The sequence below is a fragment of the Canis aureus genome, chromosome 23 (genome assembly GCF_053574225.1).
Source record: "Canis aureus isolate CA01 chromosome 23, VMU_Caureus_v.1.0, whole genome shotgun sequence".
In the NCBI taxonomy this organism is placed as follows: domain Eukaryota; kingdom Metazoa; phylum Chordata; class Mammalia; order Carnivora; family Canidae; genus Canis; species Canis aureus.
In genome coordinates this window covers 25,741,163-25,754,424 of record NC_135633.1, presented here as the reverse complement: position 1 = coordinate 25,754,424, position 13,262 = coordinate 25,741,163, and the positions used below count along the sequence as shown (strand labels likewise).

At 48.2% G+C, this 13,262-nt stretch overlaps 1 protein-coding gene across 4 annotated transcripts in view; it reads left to right on the top strand.

Annotated features, from left to right (window-relative positions):
* CLPB (ClpB family mitochondrial disaggregase) overlaps positions 1-12,926 on the top strand; it is a 142,580-nt gene extending 129,654 nt beyond the window's left edge. For 2 of the 4 annotated variants that reach the window (XM_077866882.1, XM_077866883.1), the window contains 8 exons: positions 498-553; positions 4,998-5,042; positions 5,406-5,567; positions 10,994-11,150; positions 11,612-11,685; positions 11,819-11,938; positions 12,125-12,229; positions 12,608-12,926. In XM_077866882.1, the coding sequence (XP_077723008.1) occupies positions 498-553; positions 4,998-5,042; positions 5,406-5,567; positions 10,994-11,150; positions 11,612-11,685; positions 11,819-11,938; positions 12,125-12,229; positions 12,608-12,856 (968 nt within the window). In that variant the 3' untranslated portion in view covers positions 12,857-12,926. Of the gene's footprint in view, positions 1-497; positions 554-4,997; positions 5,043-5,405; positions 5,568-10,993; positions 11,151-11,611; positions 11,686-11,818; positions 11,939-12,098; positions 12,230-12,607 lie in introns of all 4 variants that reach the window. The other 2 variants (XM_077866885.1, XM_077866884.1) reach the window with 2 other exon arrangements.
* The last annotated feature ends 336 nt before the right edge of the window (positions 12,927-13,262 follow it).

The window sequence follows — 13,262 nt, the reverse complement described above, 5'->3', positions numbered from 1 at the left end:
GGCCCTTCAAAGCCGCCACATTGGTATTGTCATTCTTTCTTTATGTTACAAAGAAAGGCTATGAGGCCAAGAAAAGGTGTTCTTTATTCCCTCAGCCTTTGTTTGGTTGGCAAGACCACAGGTGTCTAAAGAAATGCAGTGCAGTAACCAAGAAGTCAGGGTACTCCTGTGAGAGGCAAGTTTGCACTGGGCTTCAAAGGACAAATTGGCTCTGGATTATAAGAGTCCACCTCCCGCTTTTAAAATGCTGCTATAGAGAAAAAGTCTCAATCTCCATCCACAGAAAAATCAAGATGCAATCCAGACTTGGATTTTGGTTCCAGCTCCACCTTTGATTCTCCCTCCCAGTGACTGGGAGAGTCACCGACCCTCCCTGAGCCTCAGTGTTCCCATCTATAAAATACGTTATTTCAGATGTCCATGCATTTCTAATATTCTTTCATTCCAGAAGACAGTCATTTGTCCTAACCCACTACCTCTCCCTTCCTTCTTATTAGGAAAGACAGAGCTGGCAAAGCAGACAGCCAAATATATGCACAAAGATGCCAAAAAGGTAAGGGTTGGGATCTAGGCCTGGTGTGCAGGCCATGGAGACCTCACCACTACTGCTATACCCCAAAATTCTAGGCTCCTGAATCGGATAATAGTGAATTAAAAAGATGGACCCTGGCCCAGAAAGCAGGCCTCAGTCTGGCCCCAGACTGGCCACCAGTTGTTCCAGGAATTTGGGCAAATTATCCCACCTCCTTTTATCTGCACCTCCTTTTATTCATCTATGAAACAGGAAAAATAATCCTTGCCCTGCCTGACTTCTGGGGCATTTGGAAGAACCCCATGAGATTCATCCATGCATTTTCAGGCATGTACTTTGAGGAACTCAGGCTAGAAAGGGAAACAGCTTTAGAAATATACTAGTACTATCTAGTACATCAAGGCCATGCTAAAGAGTCTTGGGGCCTGTAGGAGAAAACAAATGGAATGAAAAGGTGCCGTATTGCTTCTCTCCATTGTATATGAGCTTTTATGCCTGATATCTTATGCCCTAAGCTGTGGGGTGGTCACAGTCCCCTTTTCCCCATGACTCGGAGCCTTTGGAATTCAACCACAAGAGAGACGAGAAGCCTGTCCCTAACCCATATTTATTCAGACTTGGGCTTTCAAGGCCTACTTAGTTTGACTTTCTATGCTAACTAGAAATGTTGTCATACAGAGAGAAGTGTCAGAGCCATCCTTGAAGATTGCAGAAACATTTCTGCTAAAGCCAAATGTTCTTTCCACTAGCCTTCCCCTGTGGAGGCTAAGGTACTCCTGCCCAACATCTGAAGTTGCTTCTGACCCCAGATGCTCTTGCCTAATTTCTATGGAAAGCCTCCCTAGCTGAGACAGTGAGGAATTACTCAAGCCTCTGGTAGCCAAAACTGCCCCAGCAGCTGAGTCCTAGCCACCTTCCATCCTGCTTCTGGCCTCACTGTCCCTTTGCCTCCTCCTTGAGGGCCTGACAGCCGTAGAAACAAGGTAGGTCACTCAGGTTGTATCCTCCTGGGCCACATCCCTGGCGTCCTTCTCCCTAATAACTGGCTAAAAGCTCCTAAGCTTCCCTGGCTCTGCCAATAGCTATGCTCTGCCTCAACCAAACCCAGAGCAGACCCACTTGACAGGCAGTAGGCAAGAAGCAGCACATGGCATGCTAATATGCTGCAACTGAAATAGCATTTTTAAGACAATTCATCAGGTTGGCAGCGATTGAAACAATTAGCACTCTGGAAAGAGCCATAAACTAGCAAGACTATTAGGGAAGATACAGTTACGGGCAGGAACCACCTGATTAGGGATGAAGAATTCTGAGTGGTTTAATTTTAATACTGTCAGAAAGGTTAATATTTAATTACAAATTATAATCTCCTTATCCAAGCTGTCTTAATATGTCTTCATGCACAGTGGAAGATAGAAAGCATTGGCTGACTTGCTGGTGTAGAAAGGAGACGGGGCTTGCTTAGAGACTGATGATGCACATCATTTTTAGTGAGCGCATCTGAACGAGGGGCAGACTAACACCAGTGCAGGGGCCCCTGAAAGCATGATGATGGTATCCTGCAATACACCATCACCCTTCAGGAGCAGGGGGCTGGGTGGGCAAGACCCTGGAGCCAGCCATTCCTCAGCACAGGCTCTAGTTCTACTTCCTACTGGCCTTAGGCGGGTTACTTGACCCCTCCAGGTTCCAGCTCTCTTGCCTCAAAGTGAAGCTGTTCAGTCCTGTGTCTAATGTTGTGAGCATGCAGTGAGACACTATGAGTCACAGTGACCTCAGGCTCTAGCACCCTTAAGTAAGTGCCTGAGCCCTGATCTCATGTTTATTTATCACCGTGTACTTTCCATGGTACCACCTCATTGACTGTCTTGTTTGATCCCATGAGAAAGATTGCACAGATGCTAAATTAGATCCACTTTTCAGATGAGAAGACTGAGACCCTATAACACGTAGGGGCCCATCCAGGGTCACTTGTGAGGAGAAGAGATGAAATCAGAATCCAGTCTCAACTGTCTTCTCAATACTGTTATCCCTAGCTGCAGTAGAAGGCTAGATTGTAAACTCGTCAATTGGTTCCCATGTCAAATAGGGAGATGAGAGGCATGAGAAGCCCAGTACAACCATCTGTGTGTTTAATTTTTAAACCCTAGGTGGTACCTCTATATAACCCCTGCTGTACAAGCCCTGTGGGCAGAGTCTGTGTTTAGCAAGACATTTTCTGGCCTTGTAACAGGCAAGTGTGAGATCTGCCTTCAAAAACCTGAGTCCTGCACCGTACTTGATGCCAGCAGGACCCAAGAAATGATGTATAGGAAGTGTTATGTCACAGGAACAGTAGAGTATGGCTGGCTAAATGAAATGTACACTGGCCAGGAAGTCGGTGGCTTGAATTTAAGTTCTGGCTCTGTGATCCTTAGTTTCCTTATTTGTAAAAAGCCACTGATAGACCTCTGGACCTGGTTACCTCACAAGGTCTCATTAGCACATTTGTATAATTTCTTTATCAGATCTTTGGCTTATTTTTTTCTCTCATTAGCCTCTACTCTTTCTCCCAAATTGAGCGGTTTTGTTAACTTCCATTATTAAGGTTAACAATTCTTGAAAAAGTACCTTAATGGTACTCTGTGATCTTATCCTGAGGTAGGGTGGTAGAGCCCTGAATATGGCAGTTATAGTGGTACTATGACAAAGGGATCAGAAGCAAGAGTCTGAGTCCACATACCTGGGTTCAAACTCCAGCTCTAAACTACTCTGGAGTTAGCTGGGATATCTGTTCACATCAGTTTTCTCAACTGTAAAATGGGTTCAATTATGGTGCCTATCTCATTTGATTATTATGAAGATTAAATGAGATAATGTAAACTGCTACATACCGTTAGCACATAGTAAGTAATCAGTACATGTTGTATATTATTATAATTGTTGCCTCTTTTCTAGATAACTCTAAGCTAAGATTATGTGAAACCAAAAGTGTTCCAGCCAAGAAAAGCTGTGAAATTTTGTTGAGTTACTCAACAGATCAGCAAAGATCTAGGATGAGAACCCACATCACTTGACATAAGTGAGCATTAGTCTATACTTCTGGTATCCTGGAACAGTTGACATCTGTACACAAAGTGCAGAACTTACAGATGAAGACTGCCAAGAACTGATTGACAGAGCAGGAAGTATGAGGCAGTAGAGTTTTAGTGGCTAAGAGGACAGACCTGGAGCTAAATTCTCAAACCTGAGTGACCTTGGGCAAGTTACTTTAGTCTGTGATTCAGTTTTCTTACCTGGAAGGCAGGAATGATAATAATACTTAACTCACAGACTTATACATGTTCTGAGCTCTGTATAGCTTGTTTAGAACATTGCCAGGCACTTAGTAAGCATCCAGGGCCTGTCAGCTATTTTCATTAGGTACCCATCTTGTGGCTTCTAGTGCATTGCTCCCCCTGGGAAGAACTCCTAGCTTCCTCATGTCCATCCTCTTGTTCTTCCTCAAGCTTTTGTTTGTCTTGGCTGAGCTGCCTAGGGCCCTCTGAAAATGCTTGCTGGCTGATGTTCCCATGTTCTCTCATAGCAGTAATCACCTCCACATGGCCTTAATACTTTTCCAAGCCTTTATCTACCTCTTGGATTAGGTGCTGTCCTCAGGCTCCTCATGAGGCTGGGAGAGGAAACAAGGGCCTGTGTTACATAGGAAGAAACTGCAGCTCCAAAAGGGGAGGCATCTTGCTTGGTGCCACACAGACTGTGACCAAACTGGGACTGGAAGCCAGGCCCCTGCCAGAGCTCTTTTACTGCCCTGTACCTCAGGGATAGAGTGACAGAACACAGAAAAACTACATTTCTGACCAGCAGCCATCTAGAACATAGCCTGGATTTCAGACATAGATAGCTACCTCCCTCTAGGGTCTTGGCAGCCTGTCATCCTCAGCTCTCAGAAGAAGGGTATTCATTGAGTGTACTTTCTGAGGTGGAAGCATGTGCTAGTGGGAGAGGAGCCTGGGGGAACCCTGGTCTAGGTGGAGGGACAGGGAACCTGTGAATATAAATCCCTAAGTTCATCATGAAAAAGAGTAGGCACTCTGCCTATGCTAACTCACAAACACCATACTACATGTACGCACGCATACCCTTCCCCTGGGGCTAATGATGGTTGAACCTTACTCCAAAGAGCAGTTCCCAAAAGATCACTTCTAGGTCAGACTAGTAGAAGCCTGAAAGAAAGAGACCTGCTGAGCCAGACTTAGAAGAGCAGGGACATGACTTGGGTTTATTAAGGTAGGGAATGAGGGAGTCACGTTGGAGATGAATAGACAGAAAAGGAAGCAAGAAGCCAAAAAATACACGAGAATGGGTTAGAGGATTTTGTGTTGGAGTGGTCTGAAAGCCTAGGGGATATTTGAGATGCCCTCTTCCTTAACCCTTCCCTCTACCTTCCTGTCTCCCAAATAGACTCCTTCTTGTTTCCACACAGGGCTTCATCAGGCTGGACATGTCTGAGTTCCAGGAGCGGCATGAGGTAAGTGAGAGTCCCTGGTGAAGTGTGATTTGGAGGGCCTGTCAATCAACATGACTCTGCCTGGAATTTTTTTGTTCCTTGTCATTTAGACCTGCGATAATTCCAGCAGCCTTAGGATTTGTCCTTTGGGGGCATACGTGTGCAAGAGGATCACTGGTCAATTTACATAGGACTTGCTCTAAGAAATAAACAGAAGATCTCTAGGCTCTCCCATGGCAGCATTCCTATCACCCCAAAGAAAGTCCGACTATCCTTGTGGATACAGGCAGTCTTAATGAATGAAGCCATTTTCCTGTGCATGCCCATATGAAAAGCTAAAAAGTATAGAAAGGCCTTCCCAATATGTTCCCTTCCTTCTTCCAGGTGGCCAAGTTTATTGGGTCCCCACCAGGCTATATTGGCCATGAAGAGGGTGGCCAGCTGACCAAGAAGCTGAAGCAGTGCCCCAACGCTGTGGTGCTCTTTGACGAGGTGGACAAGGCCCATCCAGATGTGCTCACCATCATGCTGCAGCTGTTTGATGAGGTGAAAGTCACTTTGGACTGGGATGGAGTAGGGGATACCTGGAGGTATTGGGGCGCTGTGAACAATAAGAATCAAGGGCCCAGAGGCCTTGTCTGATCCCTCCTCCGCTTGCTATTTCCACATGTGTATGTTCAGTCACTTAGCAGATGTGGTTTTGTCCCCTTTCTGGACCAGGGCCCAGGGTGGGCCCTCGAGGGCAGACCAGCACTACCCAAGAATTGGAATTTCGTAGTTGCCCGGGCTACCTTCTAGAGAGACATGGAGCAGAGGTGCCAGGACAGACTTGAATTTTTAGTTCCCACTCTGCTCCATCTCTGTGCATCAGCACCTTGACAAACAAGGAGACTGGATCCAAGATAAGCTTCAAGAACCTTTCTGGCTCATGGAGCCCTTCTCTTCCAAGGAGCTCTAGGCTTGTCACAAACTAGACAGCCTCCTTCTGATGGGGTGAGCTCTAAATGAGAAGAACTCCCTTCTTTATCAGCACATTCTGGGTACTAGGCTTGTTCCAAAGTTGTCATTGCTAACCATCACAATAGATAGGCAGAATAGAAACTGTCTTCATTTTTTACAGAAGAAACTGAGGTTCAGAGAGGTTGTAAATGTCTTGCCCATGGCATGGAGCTACTGTGCAGAGGAACCCCATTTGGGCCACAGATACATTTGATTCCAGAGCCCCAGTTCTCCCTCTCTGTACACTCCTTACTTCAAGCAGAGGACAGAGACTTAGGATCATAGGAGGGGTTGACTTCCTCAGGGGCCCTGCAGAACTGGATACAAGCCTTCTCTTCTGCTCCCACACAGGAGCTATTCTAGCCAAGACATGTCCAGATGGAGTCCAGCCTACCTTTCCACTTAGCCCCATCCAGCCCTGTGACAATAGGAAGGGTTTTTGCTTCCCATGTTGCAAGTGTGCTCAATGAGGTTTAGTAAGAAGGGACTCCTCCTGGACCAAGTAGCACACCAGGTACCAAGCCAGGAAGACTCAGATCCAATATCCCCACAACTACCCATCCCCTTCCCCACCTGGCCCAGCATCCTTGTCCCTGCCCCAGTTTTATTGCTGTCTTCCTAGCCCCCTAGCTGTTCGCTGTTCCCAGACTAGCCACTGAGGAATGAAGGTGGGGCCTCAAAAGGTCATAGATTCAGTTACCGATACCAGTGCTCTGAGACTTTCCATCTTGTTCCAATCTCTTGTTGGAATTCAAGTATACAGCTATAGACCAGACCCAGTCCTGCTCTCTGGGAGCTCCCTGCCTAGTAGATGGGTGGAAAGGAGACATGATAATAGTTGATATTTTTGACTTTATGTGCCAAGCACTGTTCTAAAACATTCACTCATATAAATTCATCGAATCCTCCCAGCCTGTGAGGATGGTTATTATTATTGCCTCTGTGTAAGAGATGGAAACTGAAGTAAAATGAGAGAAGTGAGTGGCCTATGGGCATGCAGCTGGGAAGAGACAGTCTAGGCTTGGAGCCCAGGCAGTCCAATTCAGAGCCTGCAGCTTCAGTAATAACTACCACGCAGCTATAGCCAGAAGAGAGAGATAGGTCTGCAGGGAAGCCTTCACAGGAATGGAGGGCTTAGCTCAAAGAGTATGGCACTGCAGCTTCTGACATCTCTGCAAAGGAGCTTCTCATGGCCTCCTTGGCCCAGAAAGAGTGAAGGGAGCTTTGACTGAGAAACACAAGTACCACCTTAAACTTGTTACCGCCTCTATATGTAAGCCCTCCCCCACACACACCCGCCCCCGCTTCCCCTGCTGCTGTCCTTCCACTGGCTTACCTTTTGGGAGTCATAATTCCTTCCTCTAGCCCCCACCAGCCTACTGCCATTTCTGAAGTTTATGCCCTTTGTTCCATTGACCAAAGCTACCATCCAAGATTACTTAGCCAGATTTATGCTTATAGGCTTCTTATGGACCAAGACCTTGTATTACCTACTCCAACCATTCCCAGAGCCCACAAAGTCAAGGGAAATGCTCTGTTGAGTAACTTAATTCAACAGTAATTCAGCATACCTTCCAAGGATAAATAAGGAGGTTCTAGATGAACCTCCTTATTGGAGGAGGGCAGAGTGGAGAAGGGCTGGCAGCAGACACCCACTGTGCAGAAGCATAGGGGCACAAGGCATCCTGGTCTGTCCAGGGAGCTCTAGCTGCTCAGTACCGCTCGACTGCAAAAGGGAAGTAAGAGCAGAACAGTAGAGGTGAGTGGGTAAGGTGAGCAGGGGCCAGTTATGACCCCAGGCAAAGGAGTGTGGGTTTACTTGTTAGATTGTAGGAGTCTTTAAAGATTTTGAACAAGGGGACGCCTGAGTGGCTCAGTGGTTGGGCATCTACCTTCGGCTCAGAGCGTGATCCCGGGGTCCTGAGATCGAGTCCTGCATGAGGCTTCCCACAGGGAGCCTGCTTGTGTCTGCCTGTGTCTCTGCCTCTCTCTGTCTCTCGTGAGTAAATAAATAAAATCTTAAAAAAAAAGTTCTCATTTAAATAATAATAAAATAAAGATTTTGAGCAAGAAAGAAACATGACCAGATGCGCACTTTATAAAGATACTGTAGGCAGCAGTGAGAGAATGGACTGGAAAGAAGAGGGGGAGCAGCAAGAAGGCTGTTGAAGTATCCAGGCTAGATGGCTGCTCTAAAGCAGGGCTACAGGCTGGCCAGAACTCCCCAAAGGCCGACCTTGCAGGGCTCAGTGATTGAACATGAGGGGAGATGGAGGAGTTGGGGGTAGCCAGCTATAGGATTTCTGGCCTGGGTGACTAGATGGCCGCTGTCACCATCAGCTGAGGCGGACAAGGAGGACAAGCAGGAAACTGGCAAGGAAGATGAGGAACTGAGGTTTGAAAATGGCTGAAAATGAGATACCTAAGGGACAGACTAGGTAGAGGTGTCCAAGAGGCCAGCCATCAGTTGGAGCAGTCTATAGCATAGGACTGATCTAGACTAGAGGCAGAGATTCAGGAATGCATCAGCACAGATAGGGAAGGCTGAGATCTCTCAAGTAGGGGGTATATAGTATGCAGAGAAGAAGAGAGAACTAACACAGAGGCTTGTGACCAATATATCAGGAAAGGCAGAGAGGGAATGTGGTTCAGTGTGGAGCGAGAGGACTCAACAGTCTCTGCCTCAGTGTTCATGAATGAGTGGGAGAGACCAGCAGCAAAAAGCCCTCCAGTGTACTGTGGTACATGCTGCACTAGGATAAGTTGCAATGCCAGGAGTTGTCAGGGCACCAGATCCAGTCTGAGGACATGAAGGAAGCCCCCCATTCCCACCCAGCCCTGTTCTCCCAAGCCTGGTCCCAGAGAAGCAGGAGCCCTCATGCTCTCACCAAGTGGAACTAATGACTTCAGAGCCTGCTGTGCAGGGCAGAAGTCCCAGGAGGACACTAGCCCCTGGGGAGCCTACCTCTGTACCTCCCTTTAAGTATGGAAGCAGTGGGAAAGCAGCTCCTATAACTCTGGGTTGGGTAACATTCACACCCTCCCAGTTACTGCTGGGACGTGGAACAGTGGCAGCTCCTTCTTTGAGATACATCTCTACTGCCAAGGACTCTGAAGAGGAGGAGACATGAGCACTGTGAAAGTCATCCTTTGGGTTAGTCATATACTGTATCTGCTCCCCTCACCTACCTGAGACCCATTCTCAGGCTCAGTTAAAAGCAGGGTTTTGATCCTGGAATGAAATTGCCTAGTTCTTGTTCTGGCCACTATAGCAGGATGTGTACTCAGTCCTCGGGGATGAACTCTGCGAAGAGTGTCATATGCACACATTTGGACGTGTCACACACACACACACACACACACACGTAACTCATAATCAGGAAAGCCAATGGCAAAAGCTCAAGAACATCCACTTGCACCCTTGCCTTCCTTTCTTCCCACCCCAGCGTAGGGTTGTGGAAAGTAATCAGAACCTGGACCATAGGGCCCCTTCTGAATTGATCCCCTTGGAGTTAACACTTTCTAAGAGGCCTGAGGGGCACCTGGGTGGCTTAGTTGGTTAAGTATCTGACTCTTGATTTTGGCTCAGATCATGATCTCAGGCTTGGGATCAAGGCCCATGTTGAGCTCCATGTCGGGTTCTGTGCTCAGTGGGGAGTCTGCTTGAGGATATTTGTCTCTCCCTTAAATTAAATAATTAAATCTAAGAGGCCTGTGCCAAGGGCCAGTATAAAGCAAGGCTAAAAAGCACCAGGTACCATGCCCCGCATAGAGTAGGTACTAAGTTAATGCACATTCCTTCCCCTTTTGCCTATGAGGGCCAGGGCTGATCTGCCATTGGCTTTAGAAGCAAGCGCTGAGCCTGAGTCAGGTCCATACTACCAGGGAAAGGGAAATGCTTGAGGTGGACTAGTTACCAGCTGAGGTTGAGGCAGGCAGGAGCCGACAGGTTGGGGTCAGTGACCTGTCCCCAGAACCATGCTCCCTGTGCTTTGTGGGAGGGGTGCAGTGGTGCACAGAGAACACTCAGCAGGGCTCTGGTGGTAGAAGTAGAAGTGCCATGTTGGTGTCCACTGTTGTTACTACCATCAGTTCTGCTCAGCAAGACCCTGACCATTGCTTTCATCATATAGGACTGTAAAGTACTGTTATACAGTGATGGACTTGTTTGCTGAGTAGATGCAGCTTCTTGCCTGGAACTGAGTGGCCCCAGATAGCTATACTTCTCATTCTTCTGTCTCTTCTCTCTGCTCTTGCTTCTTTTCTTTTTCTTTGATGCATCTGTCTCCACTATAGATCCTTTCTTTCGTCTGTGTCACTTCTAGAAAGAGCTCAAGATTCCAAGGAATCTTCCCACATTGGTTAAAGGAGGAGCCTTATTTTCTGTCCCTCTCTGTCAGGCAAAAGGATGGCTTTAAAGTTGCAGAGATGGCATACCTGCAACATACCTCCTAATAACAGTTCAGAACATTTGCACAGCTTAGCTAACTAAGGATTTTTAACCAACATGACCATATTAGTCTTCACAGTGGCCCTATAAAATACTCTCCTCTGAACTCCTGGGCTTCCCCTTATAACACTTAACTCACTGAATTGTCATTGCTGGTTTCTTGAGTGTCTTTTTTTTTTTTTTTTTTTTAAGGAGCCTGTTGAAGGCTCAGTGAGGCCCTGGTGCCCCAACACAGAGCCTGGCCCAGACTGGCCTCCAAGAGAATGTGTTGGATGGATGCCTGTTTAATCAGTTGACTTTTGGGGTGCCAGAGATGAACTGGGGACCCTGACTGATGACAGAGATGTAGTCTTGACTCTTGACTGGAGGCACTCTCAGCAGATAGAATGGTTACAGCCCAGGGCAATGAGAACCAGGAGGAGTGAGCAGCCGGCAGTTCTGAGCCAGGGGTTCTGGGGAGACCTCCTGGAAGAGGTACCCAGGCTCAACACTCTCTGACTGTGCAGTCACTGTTCTTTCCCAGGGCCGGCTGACAGATGGAAAAGGGAAGACCATTGACTGCAAGGATGCCATCTTCATCATGACCTCCAATGTGGCCAGCGACGAGATTGCACAGCATGCACTACAGCTGAGGCAGGAAGCTTTGGAGATGAGCCATAACCGTATTGCCGAAAACCTTGGTATGGCACATGGCCTGAGCTGTCTGGGCATCTGGGCAAGTGCTCAGACCATCAGCACATCTCCTAGGGGCAAGGATGATATCAGGCAGGAGGCCACATCTATCACCTTTTTATTTAGAAATGAACCTTCCAACCCCTCTTCCAAGTCAGAACTCAGGTCTTGGTCCTGACTGTTGTTCCCTTCCTTCCCTCCCTCACACAACTCCTACCCTAAGGAACCCTCAGGCTTTGTATTTGTAGCACATAGAACTGGAAGGGCTTCAGGAAGTGCCCAGTCCCATGCTCTCGCCATTCAAGTGGAGACTAGGCTGAGGTTTAGAGAGCCTGAGGTCCTGACCAGGATCACACAGACCATCAGGGGCAGGACAAAAGGTCTTTTTATGAATGGGGGCTGGAGGCAGGCACAATTCCCAGAGCTCCTTAGGTATGAGAGTAGGCAGTTTATGATTCTTTTTCCACAGGAGATGTCCAGATTAATGACAAGATTACCATCTCAAAGAACTTCAAGGAGAATGTGATACGCCCCATCCTGAAAGTAAGATGTCTTTGTCCTTCCTACTGGAGTGTCCAGTGGGAAGATCCCTTAGCCATCCTTAGTCTTCCTCACTGGGGTCTAGTAATTCCCTTCTGGGTCACAGAGCTCACCCACCCCTAACCTGGCCTTGCAGGCTCACTTCCGGAGGGATGAGTTTCTGGGAAGAATCAACGAGATTGTCTACTTCCTCCCCTTCTGCCACTCGGAGCTCATCCAACTTGTCAACAAGGAGCTGAACTTCTGGGCCAAGAGAGTAAGAGCAGGAACTTCCCCTGGGCGGGGTTGGGAGTATCAGCTGCCTAGAAGCATGGAGCACAGTGGTGCGGGCGGGTGACCCTGGTGGCACACAATCACTCATAGTCCCAGGCCTCAGGCCAGAGTGGTGAGAGGTGGAAACACTGGGCCACATGCAGGTATGCTCCTATCTGACCTGTCTCAGGCCAAGCAAAGGCACAACATCACGCTGCTCTGGGACCGTGAGGTGGCAGATGTGTTGGTCGACGGCTACAATGTGCACTATGGCGCCCGCTCCATCAAGCATGAGGTGAGCACAGGAGCCAGAGAGAAGTAAGGCACCTCCCTCCCTAGTGCCCCAGCCCCATCCTAGGCTCCCAGCCTGGAATAGTCCATACTCAGAGGAGATGCCCCTCAGAACCAAAACCAGATGAAAGTAAAACTCCATTCTGGAGAATAACCAAGTATGAACCCCTGCCAGAAGTGAGGAACTGAGGAACCTCAGAAACTGACATCATTGAGTCTTTAGCATAGTCCTGCAAGCTGTGTGTTGTTAGCCCCACTTTGCAGAGGGGGAAACTAAAGCTCAGACTTTAGTCTCTTCTGACTTGCCCTAGCAGTAAGTGACAGAGCCTGGGCTTCAGCCCCAGGCCACAATAAGGATGACCATTTCACCTGTCACCTACAGGTAGAGCGCCGTGTGGTGAACCAACTGGCAGCCGCCTATGAACAAGATCTGCTACCTGGGGGCTGTACCCTGCGCATCACTGTGGAGGACTCAGACAAACAACTGCTCAAGAGCCCTGAACTGCCCTCACCCCAGGCTGAGAAGCGTCCCCCCAAGCTGCGGCTAGAGATCATCGACAAGGACAGCAAGACCCACAAACTGGACATCCGGGCACCACTACACCCTGAGAAGGTGTGCCACAACCTCTAGCTTCTACCTACTTGCCTATATGTGCCCTCAACATCCAATAAAGGCCCCTCGGCTGTGGCATGGCAACTGACCTATCTTCCCCTCATGCCCTTTTCATCCTCTCCACCCAGCCTGAGGCCTTTTCACCTCCTCATAGCCCCTGGAAGACCTCAGCCTCAAAGTCAAAAATAGGGATGTGGCCCTCCCATAAACCCTTTGTTTTGGGTCCAGAACTTGCTAACAGGCCTCCAAGAGAGGAGCTGCCTCCTCACCCCCTTCAAAGCAGGGAGGAGAAGGAGGTCCCATGTCCTATCCTTCAGCATGATCCCTATGGCCTGTAGTCTCTGGGACTTTATCATGGTCCCAGGAAGCTCAGAAGTTTGACAGCTAAGAACAGATCTGCCTGGGAGAAGACAGGAACCAGGCT